Genomic DNA, 21577 nt, shown 5'->3' with positions numbered 1-21577 from the left:
AGGTCTTCATCAGTCCTGTTTGATCTGACAAAGAACCCCTTGTGGATTGAAAGTAATAAATATGGCACTGGAGAATTTGTGCAGTGTGCCTCCCATCCTTTGATCGTCTGGGCTCAGCACCTTCAGAAAAAAGATGTTTGAAAACTGGTTGGCAAAATTACAGGTGTGGGGTCTATAAATATTCAGAGGCCTTTCCATAAACAGCAGCTCAGTGCAATCAGTGCAGTTCATGAACTCTACAGAAATATTCACAGGAGCATTACTTACTCTTTACTATATAGTGCCAAATCACAACACACACTATCTCAAGGCACTTTACCATGTAAGGTTGAGACCTTACAATACAACAGAGAGAAACCCAACTCCCACCATGAGCAACATCATTTTAAGACATTTCAGAAAAGCTCTCACTTTACTGTATATTAACTTTCTACTTTTATTCTTAATCAATGACACAAGAATGCAAACACTGTTGAGTGTTAATATTTATTTGTGCTTTTAAATATGGCCCCAGAACCAGTGAGTTAATTTGTCATTTGTTTTCATGTGCACATCCTCTCTGTTGTTCCAGTGTTCATACAGTGTCTCATTCATTTAGTTTAAATGCTGTGTATTGGTATTTGAATGACTAATCAGATAAAGATACAAATCCATAATGTGTAGTGAAAAAGCAGTTGCATTTTGTATAGATAGAAAAATGCATCATAGTTGTCCTGGCTTTTCCTGTTCCTGACTTTCAGTAGGACTTTGGACAAAGGCTTGTGTCTGTCCAGAGACTTGTAGAGTTGGTCCTTTAACCGTAATCCTCCTTCTTCTTTCCTGCCCCTCCTGTGTTTACATCATCCTCTGATCTATCAGCTGGTGAAGAGCCATTATCTCTCACAAGTCAACCCTGTTGCCAAGAAATTATGTTTCCATCCAACTAACCTTCAACAGCAAATATGTTTGGCAGGAATCATAATCTCTGGCCAGAAAATTTTCAGAGGCAACACATTCTATGAAGTGATACTTTTATTAACAGAAGCAGAGTCACCATCAAGGACGGGGAAGTGTGTGTTGAGGGTGGATGACTGGTGTGCAGAGCTAACAGTGAGTCATGTCTGTGGTTCAGACAACTAAAGCTCTTTGGTTAAGGTCAGGGGACGATTGTGGGCTCAATGTAGATGAACAGATTGTGTCTGAAGTCACTGTGAACTGTTTCTGTATTAAACTAGACCTGGATCTTTCCCTGAACTTGAACCAGGAGCTATGAGAATATAACAGAACCAGAAAATGGTTTCATAAGGCTGGAGTCAGTACAGGTGGATACAGGATCAGACATTCAGAAAACCTGTTGTCTGTGAACATTTAACTGCTATGTTCAGTATCAAGATATGTGCAACTGTTCAAATGCATAAATTAGCAACATTTCCTCATCATGTTCATAGGAAACATAATTTGGTTTCCCACAGAAGGTATTTACTGTTGTAGATTGGCTGGAAAACACCATTTCTAGGAGACGGGGTCGATTGAGTCTTTCTTAAATGCCTTGTTCCATTTGGCAGTGCAGGAATGTAGAATGGCCAAATTACATGTCATTTAACACTGCAGTCACAGGAAAAGTGGGGAAAAAGAGAATATGTCCAAACCTGTCTGAGAGACAGCACAATATAGGATGGAGGTAAAATGTGTTCAATGACAGAAGATCCATATATTCAGTATATGCTGAGGACCGCTAACAATGAGCTCTGATCACTTTTAATTTGACACTTTGCTCTTCCCATAGTATCCATTATTAATGAGTCCTAATGGGCTACAGGAGCTCTGAAACTTCTATTGATTAGGTTTTTCTTACCTCCAGTCTAATCATAGCAGTGGGGTTGGGGGGTGGGGGGAGATCACACAGTAAAACTTCATCGAAGAGGAGGAAAAGTGAAGGATTGAATAGTTTTATAGTAGCAGTCACACAGTGAATGTCCAGCAATGCTCTAATTTTTTCCCAATGTGAAGGAATATCATTGATTATATCATACAAGTACAGTTTAGTTGCATATTTCTATATTTTTACATTTTATGCTTCTACTCCGCAACATGTCTGAGGAAAATACTGGTCTAGATTTTATTCTATAATATGATGCATTGATTAGATACAACTACTCAGAAGTATATGAAAAAGTAGAATTAGAGACACATGAATACACATGAACACAACAGCAATAATAACCCTATAATAAAACAGCATGAAGTACTTCACCTTTTGATACTTTAAGTCCAAGACAATACTGATACTGATTCATACTTTTGCTTACATAACATTTTCAATGTCGGACTCTGACTTATAATGAAATAATTTTACAGTGCTACTTCTATTACAGTAAAGTATCAACACCTCCATCACAGGCAGCTCTTGCTTCTCAGTTGTGTGCTGCATGGTGTGCATCACTAGTGTGATTTTAGGTTGCGTGTTGGCATTTTAGAATAACAGATGTTTTAATTTGTTTTTGGCCCTTAATATTTTTTTCATTTTTACACTCAAAAACATCATGTGAAACCATTTTTTGGCATTCACATATTGACACATTAACACAGTACCTTATAATTTTAAGAATATGAGTAATTATTAGTAAAAAATACTTTGTAAGGAGGGGAAAATATAGATCTAGATTTCTAATTGGCAGAAAGAGTTTGATTACATGAAGGAAAATTAGCTGTGGCTTGAAATCCTCTGCAGTGAGCTGTGAGAGCAGTGACCTTCACGTGTGAAGTCCATGATGGGCAGCACATTTCCACAGCTCTCCAAAACATGTTGATCTGCTTACTGATGACAGCTTGACAATATTTTCATACAGTTTGAGGCTCAGCAGTGCCCTGACAACATGTTCATGGCCATGAGTAGAGTTGCTATGGTTATTGCTGATGAGTCACTCAGTGTTGGAGCTGATCTTATTCTGAATACAGCACAATGAGAAGATACTGAAAATAGATGAGTAGGAATGATTGTGTAGGTGCTGAGAGAAACCAGGCTGATGGTTGACTATTAAAGACTTTGATTTACACCCATTTCAAATGCACCTGAAATATATATTCATATATAACTTAAAATAAGAAAATACACATTCAATTTGAGCTTTGAATGAATTGTGATTTATTACTGTAGAGGAAACGAGGAAAGAGGAACCTCTGTTAAAGTCACCATTTACAAATGCCACACTTAATGCCACTCTTTGCTGTGTATCTGGGTCCAGTCAGGAGCTTCCAGGTTACAGGTTCTTCCTCCTTTTTAACGAGAGTGGACAGGTTTGGGTTTCCTAGACAAAGGCAAGTGTAGGCCAGGATTCAGGGATCTTTAAAGTCTGGAAGCATTTGAGTCTCAGTTGAGCCGCTGCTGCTTCTTTTAGCTGGGACCTTGCTCTTCCTCTTGCCTCATCCTCTTCCTCAGCTGTTCACCAATGTCAGCCAGAGGATTCATTTTGCCAGAGAGAGTCTTCACTGCGTCGCTGAAGCGGCTGCTCTCTGTTTCTCTGCAGTAACAGTAAAACATATTACTGTTAAGAAAAGTGCATTTTCACTGCTAACTGTGCAGGAATGTTGACTGAACCAGCAAAGAAAAAAAATCTGCTTACAGGAGTTTACGTTTCTGCGACTGTTTCATCTGACTGAAGTCTGTGGGCTCGGGCCTCTTCACTGGCCTAGAGGGACAAGGGAGGACATGGGAACAGGAACATGATTACAGAGAGGACTAAGACATGGACAATAGACATTTTTCATGTCATATATAATTCCATGGTAGAAGTGCACAGAACTGGCAGCATGTGAATGTGTGATGAGATTTACTCTCTCTGTACCACAGTTTGTGTTTGCTTTTATTTTGCATCTGCATCGAAGGAGGACGACTGTCTCCCATACCCTCTGTGTGCTCCTGTCACTAATGTGAAGTCCTCTCTCTTTATCAATCCAAATTAAGACTAAACCTTTAAACTCACCTACCTCCATCTTATTACTCATAGTCATTCTACCTGAATTAAATCAGGAACTGAATTAAAGCTTTTCAAATCTCGACTCGCGCTGAGGTACTGGTCCAAACTGAGTTCAGCTGCAGCACATGCCTCTGCCCTGCTTGGTTACTCTGGGTACAGTGACAATGAGGCATCCACTGTCCTGATTGAACCTGACCACAGACAGGAGACAGTGTGTAGAAACATGTGGGGCGGCTGTGGCTTAGGAGGTAGAGCAGTCGTCCACCAATCAGAAGGTCAGTGGTTCGATTCCCGGCTCCTCCAGTCTGCATGCCGAAGTATCCTTGGGCAAGATACTGAACCCCAAATTGCCTCCGATGTGTGTGTTTCACATCGGTGTGTGAATGTGTGTGAATGTGTTTAGAAAGCACATTAAATATAGAATATGTGCTGTATGAATATGTGTGAATGGGGTGAATGTGATCTGTAGTGTAAAGCGCTTTGAGTGGTCGAAAAGACTAGAAAAGCGCTATATAAGTACAGTCCATTTACATGTGAGCCACACACATCTGACCACCGCTCGACCGGCACTTTACAATGGCAGGATTAGGGAGAAACACTGCAGATTCTGGGACTGAATTTGGGATGCGTTGAAAACAAATTTGACACTGACTTTTTGTCTGAATGACCTCAGAGAAGGTGGGAAACACTATTAAGGAGTCTAATTAAACCCTACGACCAACCCAGGACCTGTACGGGTTCAGATCTGTGTTTCTTGTGGTCCTACAGGTCCCGTAGGGTCCCAGGTCTGTTTAACATTATGTGTATTGTGCCCCTGAGTGGATTATTAAATTAGATGCAACATAATTCAGATTCAAAATAACTTGGATTTGACAGCAAGTGGACATCTAAGCTGAAATAATGACCCATGCTGTTTCAGTCAGCAGCAAGGAAGAACAGAAAACCTGGATGCATTTGACCAACTTGCCAAAGAGGATGAATTATATCCACTTCAGCCAGGCTCAGGAGAGAAGGCTCCTTATTTTATTAGGTAAGACACAAAGTTTTGTTCTGACAACTTGTAAATTAATGTTAATAGCTGTGAAATCCTTGCCAATCCAGTCTGTGTCTACCAGCCAGGTTAAGGTCCAACATTTCTCAGTTCTGCCTTTGTCCAGATCCCAGCTTTCAAGTAACTAGTCTGGTTCAAGTCCTGGTAGTTCATTTCTGGGTTTGTTTGGGTGAGCTGCTCCTGGAGCTGTTTCACCACCATGTCCAATCAGATTAGATTTTTTCCAGCTCTGTGCTACTCCATTGCCTTTGTGTTATGGACACTGGCTGTTTGGAGTAAAAAAATGTTTCTAACCTTTCCAGTGTGAACACACTACACTCTCAGACAGCACCTATAGTAGCGTGACTAATACTGGGATATGATGTTTGTTACAGTCTGTCACCAGCATCATCTCTAGTCCCTACAAATCCACATGAAATCAAGCTCAACTTTCACATCACTACACTTTTCCATCAAATATTAGCTGGGTAAACAGCTGACAGTGTGTTAGTAACAGTGTGAGGGCAGGCAGCAGATGGAGTCTCATCAGTCGGTCTGCTGATGCTGACACCATCTATACTGCTGAATCTTTGTGTTGAACTCAAACACATACAGGGTGTGCTGCTCTTGGTTCACATTTACTGGTCTGAAGGACAACTGTCAGATTCACACTTGATGCCTGCTGAACGTCCACCTTGGCACTTACACTTTGTTTTTCCTGTTCTTGCGGCGAGCAGTGGGGCCTACAGTGGTGGGGGGGTCAAGGAGCTGACAGAGCTCTGGCAGGGCGTCGACCAGTGGCCTCAGGTCTCCGACCACGGGGGTGGCCTGTCTGCGTGCCTCGGCCACCTGCTGCTCCTGGGCCTGTTTGATGGAGCTGATCTCTGAGAGGAGACAGAGAGAAGGCAAGTTACATCCAGGAGAAACTCTACAATGAAAGGTAAAGTGAAGAGTAAGTGGTCTCCATCTGCTCCACACTGAAGTGAAGGTACAGAAAAATGTCAGTCTGAAGCATTTAACAGTTTAAAGATCTGGGGAAATGAAGAACACATTTTCCAGTCTGATGCTAGAGTTTTACAAAGGTCATCCTCATTTCCAGTTGATAAAACCACTCTGCCTGTGAACGCAATCATCAACCATTTAAAAAATACAGTCTACCCTCTGCTATCATTCAGCTACATTAGATCAAAAGACTAGGTCAAAACCTAGTATATGGCTGAACTGTGTTTGGTCAATGTGTGAAATAGAGAACATGTTGAAAAAATTAAGGAACTGCTGTAAATGACTACTGCCAATGGAAAGTAGCTAAAGGTTGCTCAAAAAAGGTGCTCTCATGTCTCCAGATGATGTAATACACAATTAACATATTCATTACTTTATAGCCTCACATTTTTATTCTTCATAATGTCAGCTGCTTTCATCCCTTTATCGGTTTGTTTCACATATATAGTACTTTAATACAGCCCAGTTCCCAATAAAGCAATTCTTACTTTGTGGTGTTTCTAAAAAAATGAAAAACACAGGTATGAAAAAAAGTCTGTGCATCATTAAATCTAAAACTTTTGCACAGTACTGTATATCACCAGGTTCTTTATGCATTACATCAGAACAAACTGTTTTAAAATGGGATGGATCAGTGCTCTGTTGGAAAGTTTCACTGTATGTCAGCTACTTTCCTACAATCACATTTGGTATTTTCTGGCCTTTTCTGGCCACAAATTATAGAACCTGCCTGCATCAGATTAGAACATTTCATTTCTCCACAAATATTCTGGAAACTGAAAATTGATGAATCTTGATTTGTTTGCAATAAGGTGAATTGTGTGCTTATGATAGGTTCATAAAGGTTTCATATTCAGACAGAAAACCAGCCTATGACCAAGGTCTAGTATTAACCACAAGGACTTGTATAAGCAGTGTGATGTATATACAAGCTTTGACTAGATTTGTGGTCAACACTTTGTCCAGTAGGCCATATTGATATTGAATATGCACAGACATACAGGAAACATGTCTGATGCCTTTCCCCATGCATCCTTGGATCCTTGGCTAAATAACACTGACTACTATGCAAACCATTTACAGTCACATTTCAAGTTTATTGTACTGGTCTTTCCGAGTCCACACTTGTCTAACTCTGCTGTCCCGATCCTGTGTCCATGATCTAAATGAAGCTCATATTTCACTCTAATTTTCTTTGAATTCCTGAAAACTGTCAGGGGCCAGTCTTGGGTTTCAGCAGAACTGAGTCGCCCAGCCATTAGCACCTAATTATATGCCTGCAGAGGATATGTGTTGTGTTACTGAGGAATTGATTGGCTCAGCAAAAGGGTAAAGTTACAGGCCAGATCGCAATTATGGGAGATGATGGCGGCAGTGATAATGGTGGTGGTGTTGGGGAGAGGAGTTATAGAGACAGAGACACCTACAGATGGACATTCATCCATAAAGACCAAAACCCACCGATTCACTCACTGGTCAGAAAAGTATTTTATTGTATTTTATTTAATTATTATTATTATTAGAAAAAATATTTTCTACTTTTAACTTAATTCATTTTTAGCTGACTGACAACAGTTAACATCTTTAATGATGCTGAGACAGACAGTGATGCTGAATGTTGAATAAGAAATGTACAGAATAATGCTGTCAGAGGTAAAATAGACCTGAAACACAGTTCTATTTATCTATTTTTAAAGGCTCAATCATTTCCTAGCACAGCTGCTCACTGTAGTTTTCATCAAAACTCAATGTGACTTAAAACTGTCTATCAGCGCTGTAACCAGTATCTCAAGTGCTGAGTGTATGATAGAAACTCACTGTTGAGCCACCTCTCCCTCCTCTCCTTCATTGTCTCCTTCTTTGACTTGACTCTCTTCTCTTCTGGGCCTGTCAAAAATAGAGAGAGAGAGAGAGAGATAGATTAAACATGAAGAGAGGCACATTCATAAATGTGTTAAAAATACATAAAAGGTAGAGACGGAATGACTTGGCCGAGCTAGTTGCCCAAGCAAACTGACTTTGTCTAGTGCTGTTTATGTTATGATTTTATCGAGATAATCTACGCTCTTATTCATTTACTTACACCAATTAGCCACAGGATTAGAACAAGTGGTTTTAATGTCGTGGTTGATCAGTGTATATCCTCTTATTCATGTCTGTGTTTTTATTGCATCATCCCTGTGTTTCTGTTTGATTGTAATCATCAATCTAATAATCCTATAAATTTCATCTCTCTGTGAAGTTCTTTGATCATGTTTTTTTAATGTGCTCTATAAATGAGCTGATTAACTGTTAGCTGATTTTTTTTAAACATAGACAAACATGATTAAAATGATACAATAAATAAACAGAAATGAGCCAGTCTTAAGGGACCTTTAGTCTAACTTTAAAACTGATACAGTCCATTATTCATTTATTAATAATGGAAATACTGTGGAGGAGAAAAAAAAGCTTCACTGGATGCAAACAGAAGATAGAGTCAGTTCCACGAGAAAAAAAACTCTGAAAAATAATACAAGTCCTATCTACAGCCCCCTTTATGGGAAGAACTTAAATGGTATTTGACCTCCAGTGAATATCTATTTCCCTCCCTACTTTTCATGACAGCAGAAGGCTGAGAAAACACACTGTGATGTGACAAGCTGAGAATGTCAAAGGATGCAGAAACAACTCTGATAGAAAAGAAACAGTCAACAGTCTCCAGGAAAAAGGAAAAGAACCAGACAACATCAGTGATAGGGCTTTTCCATGATCTCCTCTTTGTGCTTTTGTCCCCTCAGCTCAGTGATGGAAATAAGAAATGTGAGGAGGGATGGTGAATGACGAACATCCAGAACTACTTTTGCAGTGAGGCTGCACACTGGCCACCAGAAAATTTGTACATTTACACCCTTGTCAGGGGGTCTTTTTTATTCTGGGGAAATGCTTTGTTACGCTGGAACTCACACATTTTATTTCTATGGGAAGACAGCAAGTAAAAATCTTGGGGAACATGATTATAAAATTTAGATGACTGACACATTTCACCGTGCGAATTCTCCAAATCCACTGTTCAGGTCACACCTCAATTTCTGAGCCATGGTTTGGGTTCAACCTTGTTTTTTGAATGTTCCCACACTGCTGACTTGAATGTGCCTAGAGGGTCTGTAATCTCATTCATTTTGAGCTAATTAAATTAGCCCAACCTTTACCACAGGTATGAGTACTTGAACATGATTGGACCAGAATAGTCACATGACACAAGCAGCTGGAAGACAATAAAATAGGTGTAACGTGTAATATTTAAAAAATATACAGCTCACCCTAACTTTAAATAGAACGGAGCTCAACAGGCTGTATTTACAGTGGTACTAACAGGCAGGCAGCGGAGTGTATCGTAGCATCATCTTCCTATCATATCGCAGCGATACGCAATGATCCATGATATAGTGGATGATTGTATTGCAGTTTCAGTCTTTTTATTAGAATTATCACATTGACATAAGTATTCAGACCCTTTACTATGACATTTGAAATTTAGCTCAGGTTATTCCCTTTTCTCTTCATTATATTTGAGATGCTTCTATGCCTTGACTGGAGTCCACCTGTGGTAAATTCAATTGATTGGACATGCTTTGAAAAGGCACACAGTTGTCTAAATAAGGTCTCACAATTGATAATGCATATCAGAGCAAAAACCAAGCAATGAGGAAGAAGGAACTGTCAGTCAGTAATCAACAGTAAAGACCTTTACCATCATTTCTTAAAATGGCCTGGGGCTGAAATCAGACTATACTTGGGATAATATACTGATATACAATAATCAACAGTTACAGTTTTAATGCTGCGTGTGAACCCCCAGTAAATAGATGTACATATACAGTATATATTAACAGTATGTATACACCATACACACAAAATAAAAATCACTGGTTCTGTGTTGCATGCAAAAGTTTGTCCCCCTTGAACAAATTCCATATTTAGTTGATTCAAACCCTGCTGTTAACACACATCACACATTTCTTGAAATGGCAATACACTTTTACAGTTTTCAGTTTTCATTTCACAAAATTAAAAAGTAGAAAACAAGTCACCGGCAACTGTGGCAAGTGCAAAGGTTTGGGTTAGAGTTAGGGTGGCCAAACCTTTACACATGGCACAATTACATTTAAAGAAAGGCTTGTTTTTGATATGCGTGTGCTGAAGGGCTTGTATTTACTCAACAAATATATCATTTGCCCAGCTGAACATTGCCTTTATATCAAACCAGATCCAGAAATGCTGGGAATGGTGTAGACAACACTCTGTTTTGGGTGTTTTATAGTTTACATGACATTCAATAATGAAGAAACATGAACTAAATGATGCAATGTTGTGCCTGGCCTTGTTTCTATCCATTGATTTGCAGCAGCTCCAGCTCGGCAGAGTTCATAGTTCAGAGGCAACAGATAGGCCACCTGTCATTTCAATGAGCAGAGCAGGCTGTGATGTGTTGTGTCCTGTCCTAGCAGCACGAGCAGGACAGAGAGCTGGCCTATTGATCTCACTGACTCAAAATGCACTACACTCATGTTGTTGATTACTCATGTCATATTCACCCATTCACACAGTGCTTGTTCTCTATATGGAGCACTCTGCTACAGTCACACACCGATGGTCTGCCATCGGAGGAAATATGGGAATTCAATAAGATGATGTCTCAGCATGCAAGTCGTACATTTCATTTATCTATCTATTTATTTATCCCTCTTTATCAGTATGAATAAATAAATATGCGTAGGAGTGTGTCTATGTGGATGTGAATAAAAATGTATGTGTATGTACAAGATATAAGTTGTGTGGAGAGATGTATCTGTATCTATGTATATGTGTATGTGCAGTAAATATGGTATTTTGTGTGTATACATATATATGTAGATATGGATATGTGTGTGTTGTAGTACATGTAGTAATATATGTATACATGTATTCACAACTGTGTTTGTTTGTTTGAATATGATGATCTACCCAGATTTGTTAGGAATTGGAATTGGTTTTTCCTTTAGTGTTTGTGTAAAGCAAATTCAGAGATTTGTGTCTGAACACATTATTTATGTCAGAAAATAGTTCCTTAAAACATGTGAAGAGACTGTAAACTACGTATTACCGCATTGTGGAGTTAGACCGATTCACCAGTTTCATTTTCAGGATTTTATGGGTGGGTCTGAAACGGTGCCTCGATGACACACTGGAGCTATCACTCAGCATAACCCCACCCCTAAAACTTCAGCCATTACAAATATTTGTACTGCATTACCATCAGTGCTTCTCCTGGTTGACTGCATGTTATTACAAGTGTTACTAGGTAGCTATGCCGTTGTCACACAAATGCATCTTCCCTGAATGCTATGATGGAAAGCTGAGGAACACCGCCAACATCCGCCTCTGCAGTGACCGTTTCACAACAGGAATTCACCAATAATCTACTGTCACTTTTGAATGAGGCCAAACCGACCATCTCCCTCCCCACCTTTGTGGACAGCAGCAGACACGCCCCCAGCATCTCAGAGCAGAGAGAGCACCTTATTTTGTCAGGATTTTGAAAGAGAATTCTATATTTTTTTAAGTATTACTGCTTTACACGGACTTTAATGAGCTCCAACCTCCAAAGTTTAAATAAATGGCAAATATTTAATTAAATCCAACTACTTAGTGTTGTATTGGGTGTATGAAACCTGCTGTGTACATATGCCATGTGCTCGAGTGTCAGTGGGTGCTGTTCAGACAGGCACATTATCTCAAGAGATCCTGGCAGGCCTTTATCTGCCACCACAATGCTAAACTACACAAGTGTTGCTGCTGCTGTTTGCAGTAAGAGAACAGGCAGAGATAGAAATCTGCTGCTGACTACATATGCGGGTAGAGGTGGAGAAATCTAATCTCTCATGAGTGGGGGTGTCTCTTGTGTGTGGGGGTGGGGGCTTTACCACCAGTCTGCTCCCATTGGGAGCATCGTCTTCCTGCTGCTAGATGAAATGGATAGCTGTGATTAAGGCTGGCTAGAGGCTAACATCCCACCCAGGTCCCCCCCTCCACCCACACTCAACATCCTGCTCAGACTCCTCACCTTACTGCACCCTGTGTACTGGACTCAGAGCCTCCGTCTGGGGGGTGGAGGTAGACACAGAAAATAGTGGTAGTGATGTAAAGGTGGATGGATGGCTGAAGTGTTGCGATAGAGTGGAAAGAGTGGAGAGATAATGGGGAACAGAGAAATTAAGAAGCTTTTTCAGCATTAAGGTTATTAAAATGACTATCTATACCTATGTAATATCCCATCAGATGGAAATAAGAATGTAGATAGAAAAGGGGAAGAGCAGCTATAATATTCTATAGATCCAATGGTTTCAAATGTGTTGGAATGGGCCAGCTAATCAGATTTAAACACAAGGAAGGAACTGAAGATCAAGATTCATCACTGGGCCCCCAGGAATCATTCAGATTGAAAGACTGTTTGTGCAGAAGAATGGGCCAAAACCCCACCTGAACACTGTGAGAAATTAGTTTTTTTATACAAGAGGCTTCTTGAAGCTGTCATTACAAAAAAAGGCTTCTCCACCAAGTATTAAATCATTTTCAGTTAGTGTGTTCAATACTTTTTTCCTTTGTCATTCCACACTATTACATATAATTTTTTCATGGATTGGAATGTTCCGATTTCTTTATCTGTGTAGTTATACTTCACTAATACCCATGTCTGGTCTAAATTTCATGTGAATTGCTATATTGGAAATATATTTAATGAAAGAAATTGTGGTTTGTTGAATACTTATTTCCCTACTGTATGCACCGAACAGCAACCCAATGCTCAAAGGTCTGGTGTGCACTGGGTGTCTGAGACGTAACGAGAATGAGAGCCCGGTGTGCGCCCCAACAGCTTCAGCCTCAGTGAGGTAAATGCACAGATAAAGCAGTGTGGTTATCTTTCTACATAATGTATCATGTATTTAAATAATATAGGCTAATTACATCACCTAATTAATGACTAATTGTTGTCTGGCTAGCAAATAATAAACACTGATACAACTGAAGCAGGCGCAGTGCACTTCATGCTTCAGGGAGAAAGGCCGTCTGCTGTGTTGGCTCTCTGGATCTAATAAGCATGAATTGACTAAAATGTGGGAACAAATTCATTAAATGTGGGAACTAAATATATCCTGTGTGCAGGCAATACCATTCTGAGTGCTCAGTGTAGTGAAACATGACCTCTACATGTATTTTTCTTTCTCTATGACCACTGCAGGGGTCCAAAGGGACCAGGTTGTTTCCAAATCTGGAAAGAGATTCTTGAACTAATTTACATATTAAAAGGGGAATTCCACCAATTATTACTCTGCCCATTCAACACAATAAAACTAAAGTTAATAAAATGAACTCTTGTCTACCTATTGACAAAAAATCACTTTGCAGCCATCCTCACACACTATAAAGGAAATGAAATAAGACACTCTTTACTATCCCTCCTTGTGTATTTTGTCATGTTTGTCCTTTGTGGAGTTGAGCTGTGCTGTGCATGTTACAAAATATTCTACACGTCGGCCCATCCTAATCAGACTGCCAATGTGGCTTCTGCAGAAAAGTGACTGAAGGGCTTATTCAGACATGAAGCCAACATGTAAAACTGCCAATACACTGATGTAATGAAGTGCATGTCTGAGAGGGTCCAGTGTTTTCCATCCTCTTACTGTATGTTTGGTGGGAAATCTGCTGGGTTTGCTGAGTTCACAAATAGTAAGTCACTTCCATATCACCTGCCAGAGAATTACCTCAATTGAGAATAGTGTTACTGTAACAAATACAAATCATATTCCAAAAGAAAGGTTCTTTGTCCTAAGAGGATTCTGTACATTTAATATGCAACAAATTTTGAATGGTAATCCCAAAGCAACATTTAAAACATTGTAATCACTACATGGATCACTTTGGTTTGACAGGATTTTACTCTAAACAGATCCACCATCCTGACCAAACAACCCTCTGAAGAATTGTAGATTGTCACCCAGAAACCATTTCCATTTTTACATCACATGCAGATAACATTTCTTCCACTGTATGCTCTGAATATATATATATATATATATATATATATATATATATATATATATATATATATATACACACTACTCACAATAAGTTAGGGATATTGTTATTTACATGAGTGCCCCAATATGTAGGGCACACTGTACACAGTGAGACCATTACGTGGAACACACAAAATGAGGTGTGTCTATCACCCCAATACAATTGCCTCCCTATCCCAAAAATCTCTGAAGTGTATGTATGACATCCACTGAATCTCTCACAATATCCTTAACTTATTGTGAGTATTGTAAAAAAAAAAAAAAAAAAAAAAATTATTTATTTATTTATTAGGGATAGACCGATTATCGGCCGGGCTGATTATTGGCATTTTTGACGCATATCTGCATCGCCCTTTTTTTTTTTAATCCGATGGCTGATAAGAGATCAGTTTAAAACGGGGTTATTTTGGCTCTGATGCAACCACACCTCTCTGTCTGCAGTCACTACTCTGTCTCCAGCATTGTTCCACCCACAGCACCATCTGATTGGTTACACACAGAGCCCGGCACGGGTAACAGCCAATCAGCAGTGAAAGCTGTGCATGCACAGTGCTCACACACAGGGCGGGTGGAAAAGCTCTGGAGAGCAGATATATGTTTCTTTATTTACTGTAGAAAACTTTAGGGAGCTATTTATTTGTTTAAGTTTTCATTTAACTTTATTTATCCTATCTCATTCTTATTTTATTCTATTTATAGTTTGTATATTTAGTTAAGAGTTTACAGTGTATATTTTTTTATCCTATTAAGAGTTTACTTTTTATTGTTTATTTCTTTATTCTATTCTCTATACCTGTTTACAAGCAGTTACTGTTGTTGTTTGCAAACTGTCCTGTGTGCTGCTTCTGTCCATATAAGCTGCTGGAAACTTAATTTCCCTGAGGGAGTCATCCCAAGGGATCAATAAAGTCTAGTCTAAGTCTCTAAGTCTAAGTCTAAGACATGCTGCTGAGCCTGGGAGCTCCCTGCACTTTTTGTTAGACTTTTAAAACAAAGATGTCTATTGTCTAAGATAAAAAAAAACCTTTAACATGTTGTAAATCTGAAAAGCTGTTTAATAAACATATGCTTAAAGGCATTTAAACAAAGTTAAGTGTTGGAGTTTGTATTATTCTAAATTTTGACGCCTATATTTTCACTTTTACTGCAAATGAATATCGGCTCCAAATATCGGTTATCGGCCTCCTTGACTACTAATAATCTGTATCGGCCCTGAAAAAAACATATCAGTCTACCTCCAATATATATACACACATACACATACATATACAGTTGTCCTCAAAATTATTCATACCCTTGCTAATTTTTGTGATTTTTTATTTTTGTGATGAAATCATTGCATTTTTTCAAGTTTGTTTATGAGTTATATGTGACCAACAAGTGAAAGAATGACAATAATACACAATTCAAGAAACTCTTCATTTGAGGGGTATTTTAATTCATGGATTCCCAAAAAATACCATGTTCAAAATTATTCATACCCCAAACATGTCCCAAATGTGTTAATCTTTGTCCGGTAGTTATTTCAAGATGTTACAATGGAATAAATAACTTTAACATTGTTGACCAAATGTTAAACACTGATTTTAAAAAATAGCATCTTTCCAGAAGAGTATAAATAGAGGAAAAGTGTTCTGGTCATTCTCAATTTCTGGTCATCATGGTCAAGAAGAAGGAGCTAAATGTGGCCCTACGTCAACATCTTTGTGTATGCCCACAGTGAAGGAAAGGGTTACAAGGCCATTTCAAAGCAGTATGATGTCCCTGTGGCAACCGTCCAGAGGATGCATAAGGTGTCCCCCAAACTTGCCAGGAAAATCTGCCGAGAGGTCAACAGCCCCCAGACCACAACCAAGGCCCTAACTGAAACGCTTGACCGTGCAGGGACAAAGGTGTCATGGTCCACCATCGAGCGAGTCTTGCACAGAGGAGGTCTCCATGGACGTAGGCCTTGGAAGACACCGCTGCTCAGGAAGAAACATGTGGAGGCTCGCCTGGCCTTTGCTAGAGGTCATCTGAAGCAAGATCCCAGCTTTTGGTCAACATCCTGTGGTCTGATGAAACGAAGTTAGAGTTATTTGGCCGTATGGATGCTGAATAGGGAGGAAGAAAGGAGATGCATACAAGCCAAAGAACACTGTGCCCACAGTCAAATATGGTGGTGGAAACATAATGCTATGGGGATGCTTCTCTTCCAGTGGCACAGGGAACCTTGTGAAGGTCCAAGGAATCATGAGAAAGGAGGATTACATCAGGATCCTTGATGAAAACGTGAGGGACTCTGCTGAGAAACTCCATCTTGACCACAACTGGACGTACCAGCAAGACAATGATCCTAAACACACTGCCAAGGTAGTGAAGAAATTGTTCAAGGACAATGATGCCAACGTCCTAGAATAGCCAAATCAGAGTCCTGACCTGAATCCCATCGAGAACTTGTGGCATCACTTGAAGACCAGAGTGATGGCTAGGAAACCGACCAACCTGACCAAGCTTGAGGCTTTCACCAAGGAAGAGTGGGCCAACATTCCACAGGAGACATGCAGGAAGCTTGTGGACACAAGAATCATCTAGAAGCAGTCCTAAAAAAAACAAAGGCTATGCTACATCAACATCTTTGTGTATGCCCACAGTGAAGGAAAGGGTTACAAGGGTTTTTTAATCCATTAATAAAATACCCCTGAAATGAAGCGTTTCGTGTCATTCTTTCACTTGTTGGTCACATAACTCATAAACAAACTTGAAAAAATGCAGTCATTTCATCACAAAAATAATAAAAAAAAATTTGCAAGGGTATGAATAATTTTGAGGACAACTGTATATATCAATGCTGACCATCTTTCAAAGCATGTTGTGGTGGTGTAGGTTTTTTTTAGTTTGACGTTCCACACCTTCACTTGAGACACTTTATTTTACTACAGCATGAAAGTCATCTTACAGAGACTGGAAGCTGTGAGTTAGGTACTCAAGAGAGAATGTCAAAAAAATTGCATGATTGAATAAATTAATGTGATTTACTGTTTTTTTTTAAAATGTTTTATACCAATGGAACTGACATAATATGGAATATCCTTGGGTTTAGAACTCTTGGTTGGATGTCACATTCCTTCCTTTGTTCCTTTTCACCATTTTCTTAAACAGTATAGTCTAAACTAAAACTATCAAATAAATGAACAGATAAAAGACAGATTAATCAATAACAGAAATAACAGCAGTGTCTTCCCCTTGAAGCATGGAAACACTGATGCAGTTAAACCTTGATTTCATGCATGAGCTAAATTTATACGATGCCTGCTCTATAAATAGCAGAGGGCCGTTGTTTGGTGAGGCCTCCTGCAGCACTGTGTGCTTGGCAGCCCACAGCCATCAGTGCCTTCTTAACACACAACCCCATTCACTGCCCTCATCCCTTTAATTGTCTTTTTTTGTCCCTAAACAGCTCTTCTCAGATTTGTGTGCCAGCCTTTTTAAGCTGCTATTTAAAAGCTGGAATGAGATGTTCCAACAGCCTTCATTAGTGGGACAAATATCCCCAAAATCCTTTACTGTAGTCTGCTGCAGGGTTGCTGCTGCATGAGGACAATCCTAAGTCTTAAACACCATCTAGTGAGCAGAGAATGCAATGATACAAGACTGTTCTTCAGTTGTCCCAATTCCACTCTACACACTACCTGTGAGCAGATAATAATTATCCACCCACCCTGCCATCAGCTGGGAAGCCACTGGAGTCCTCACCCCTTTAATATGTGCTGCAAAATGTTGCAAATTGTTAACCATATCTTTATGATATCTTTATGTCTTTTTATTAGCAAAGATCACTGATAGAAATATTCAGATTGCAGGCTTCTCAATTGCAACCAGTGCTGACTGTCAATTTCACTGGTTAATATGACAAAAATTACAAGTGAGAAATATACTGATTATAGTCATGGCTAAAAATTTAACTTTTGGCTGTGGTCTGATTAATGTGCTTTCTGTGAGCCGGTGTGAGACAAAGACTGTGAGTGAAAATAGATTAGAAAGATTTGCAGTTGATAAGTTCTGGACCTGCATGGGAATCAGTGTGGACGTGCCACGCAACAATAGGGCCAGGTTTCACTTCTTTGCCAGAGGACAGCGCCCCCTGCTTTAGCAACTGTGCTAATGCAGTGTTGAACATAGTCTTTGTGTTGATGATGTAAACAAACTTAATGGACTAATCAGAAGCACTGGTTTTGTGCTGGAACTACCCTGGAGTTCTGCTAAGGGCCCACACATTCTGACTGCTGAGTTGCTTGTGATAATGTGAGCAGAATGGCCGATTTGGCACAGTTCTGTTCCAGGCTTCATCAGTTGGACTAGGTCTGTTCCTGTCTGGGTTGGTCAGTCTTCACAGTAAGCAGATAAAATCAAACGTTATATGTAAAAACTCTGATTTAAAGTCTTCAGAACCAGTTGCTGCCCGTCCCTCCAATTGAGATGGCCGATCTGACAATTCTATATTGTGATCAATCATGAAAATATAAATTTGCACTAGTTCTGTTCAAGCATTGAACTCTCCCTCTTTTACCAACTTTCTCGCTAATTCACAGTTGTCTCTTTGGCTTAGTTGTCTCTTTGGCTTAGCAGTTAGCTTTAGCTTTAGCTAACTGCTAAGCTCTCTCTTGCTCGTGTGTCTTATGTGTAGTTACTGTAATTTATTTACAATAATGGAGGCAAGGCTCAGTGAATTAGAAGCCCAGCTCCGCACCTTGGAACCCAAATCATTTGCTGCTATTGTTAGCAGTCCCCAGTAGCAAGTAGTAGTCTAGCACCTTCAGTAATCCTTCCAGCAAGTCCTAAGCAGCTGGGAGGCCTGGGTGACTGGTTGACTGTTCATAACCAGCAGCTTTGCCTTTCACCCACTGTCAGCTGGTATTGACATTAGGACTAGCAGTCTGCATATCCTCATCAACACATTAAGAGGAGAGATCTGAATCCTGTGCTAAAAAGATAGTGATGTGATTTTTTGGGAGGATCGCCCACCCGCCCAGGCTCTCACAATGTGTAGTGTTTGCCTCTGACATCAGTAACCAGTGACATCACTTGTGTATAGTACAGGTAAATAAACAGTTTCACCTGAAGTTAGCTTCATTTTCCTCATTACTACCAATGTCTCTGCATTTATTGCTTTGTACCAAGCTTTAAGTGATGACATTCAAACATCCTCTCTGCACACTACTTATGCAGAACACTCTTAATAGTCAAGACTTCATTTCATCTCACTCTGTGCCAAAAAAAAGTAATTCCTGCCAGCTGTTAAAATTCCGTGTGAGACATTCCCCACAGTGTCATGACTTCATGTGTCAAAGCCTCCAATTTTCCAAGGACAGACTGCTCACTCTGGACATCTACATTCATTCCTGTGTTGCTTTTTCATTTATTGGTCATCTATCCAGTACTGTTTATAATGTTCACTGACAACATTACAATATCATGCAATAACTGCAGAACTGAACTCAGTCTACAAAGCTGTGACAATCCTATCAGGGACACTTCTGCTTTGGCTCAGAGAGGATAAAAGTATGACACACAGCTGAGTGTGCTCTGAAACCCATTATTTCCAGGGGCTTGTGCTGGTTGCATCAAGTAAAGCTTAAGTGCAAGTACCTGCACTGTACACACACATATATTATACATATATACATATATATATACACATTATACATATATATATATATACATTATATATATTTATATGTGTGTGTGTGTGTGTGTGTGCACGCGTATGTATGTATGTATACACACACACGGGCGCTTTTGTTATTAAATAAATACTTGACATCAGTTTAGAATATCTACGTTACTGAGCACTATCATTGTGTAATTTTGTATATACACTACTCACAATAAGTTAAGGATATTGTGAGAGACTCAGTGGATGTCATACATACATTTCAGAGATTTTTGGGATAGGGAGGCAATTGTATTGCCTCATTTTGTGTTTTCCACGTAATGGTCTCACTGTGTACAGTGTGCCTTACATATTGGGGCACTCATGTAAATAACAATATCCCTAACTTATTGTGAGTAGTGTACTTTTTGGTCTTTTAATTGTCTTGGGTTGTTTTGATGACTTTGTATTCACATTGCAATTTCCCATTATGATTAACAACCCTTAAACTACAAAGCAATGAGTGGGTGACAGGAGGGAACAATCACACAGACTGACCTCAGTCTGATGTATGTCCAGTAAGTCTTACCTTTTTTGGGATGTATGGGTACATCTGGAGTTTCCTCAAAATTCAGTGTTTGTACCAGAGCCTCTGGGGTGATTTTAGTGCCAGCAAAGATCCCAGAGGGGAAGGAGCTCTCTGTCGGTGCCTGTGAGGTGTTCAGAATTTAAGTAGATGAGTACAAGTCTATTATCTAACATATGTATCCAATAATTCCACTAAATGAGGAACCGGTTACTGTGGTTAAAAGTACAGTTTTTGAATTGATTCAACTTTTTTCAGTGACGCGTTAAAACAAGAAAAATTTTCACTGAATTAAATAACTTGTCCGATAAAAGGATTCTCTCCTGGAGCACTGTGCTGGTTTTCTGTCTCTTATTGTGGTCATACAGCCTGTGGTGTGTCTAACGATTAAAACACCAGATATAACTAACTAACTGAAGTCACAGGCTGAGGGAAGTTCGTCTTGTTCTTGGTTCACTTATTGGTTGCTAGTGTCACAGTCAGCGTCATTTACTTCCACATTTCTTCTGACATACCTGTTTATCCCTCTGCTTGTTCTCCAGAGGTGCAGGAGTAAAGCTGTGTAGGTCCAGGACAGAGGGCTTCTCTAACCTCGGAGGCAGCCTAGAAGCGGGGGGTGCAGTGAGGCTGCTCGGCCTGTCCAGCTTCAACAGCTCCTGGTGAAGCTTCTGACGAACATGTTTTATCTTTCCAACCATCTTAACTTGATTTTGTGTTAAACAGCTGCGTACCTCCTGAAGTGGTGTTTCTTCACCCCGTGTCGACAGCGTGGGACAAGTATCAATGCAACTACACCACCACCGGAAACTCGTCTTTTACTCAGTTACACTTATGCACAAATTATATTCGTGGACATTTTGTGGGAAAGTGCTCTGCGATTTTCTCTGAATTTCTCTTTGCTGGTCATTTTATTTTCAGTTTTACTCCTTAAATAACATGAACAGAGCACATTAATAAGGAAATGTTTTAATCTGAAAAGTTATAACAGAAGTAAATGACAAGCGTGACTGGTGCACCTAGGCTAAAGGGTCGGAGGAAAACAGCGTTGAAGAAGGTTCCGCTCGTAAATGTTTTGAAATTGTTTCTTTAAATGTAATTAAATTAGTAACTTTGCGCTGCATTTAAAACCTAATGAAAGCAGAAAAGTAATGACTTGCCATAAGACAGGAATGTCTGAAAAACAATTTCAGTTTAGTGATATATATAGAAAACGTACGTAAGTAGCACAAATGCCCCAATATCTGAAAACATACACACTGAAAAATACTCCAT

General features: G+C 39.6%; 1 protein-coding gene across 1 annotated transcript; it reads right to left on the bottom strand.

The window, feature by feature from the left end:
- Positions 1-1968: 1968 nt before the first annotated feature.
- Positions 1969-21289, bottom strand: LOC108885759 (ribosome biogenesis protein SLX9 homolog). The gene is made up of 6 exons (XM_018680182.2): positions 20821-21289; positions 20309-20429; positions 7807-7875; positions 5693-5870; positions 3603-3668; positions 1969-3500 (listed from the first exon to the last, which is right to left on the bottom strand). The coding sequence occupies exons 1-6, from the start codon at positions 21001-21003 to the stop codon at positions 3374-3376; spliced, it is 744 nt and encodes a 247-aa protein (XP_018535698.1). The 5' UTR covers positions 21004-21289; the 3' UTR covers positions 1969-3373.
- Positions 21290-21577: the final 288 nt, after the last annotated feature.

This window comes from Lates calcarifer, unplaced genomic scaffold (genome assembly GCF_001640805.2).
Source record: "Lates calcarifer isolate ASB-BC8 unplaced genomic scaffold, TLL_Latcal_v3 _unitig_1030_quiver_1026, whole genome shotgun sequence".
NCBI lineage: Eukaryota > Metazoa > Chordata > Actinopteri > Centropomidae > Lates > Lates calcarifer.
Note: the sequence above shows the minus strand (reverse complement) of the source record. Positions and strands in the feature narration are given on the sequence as shown.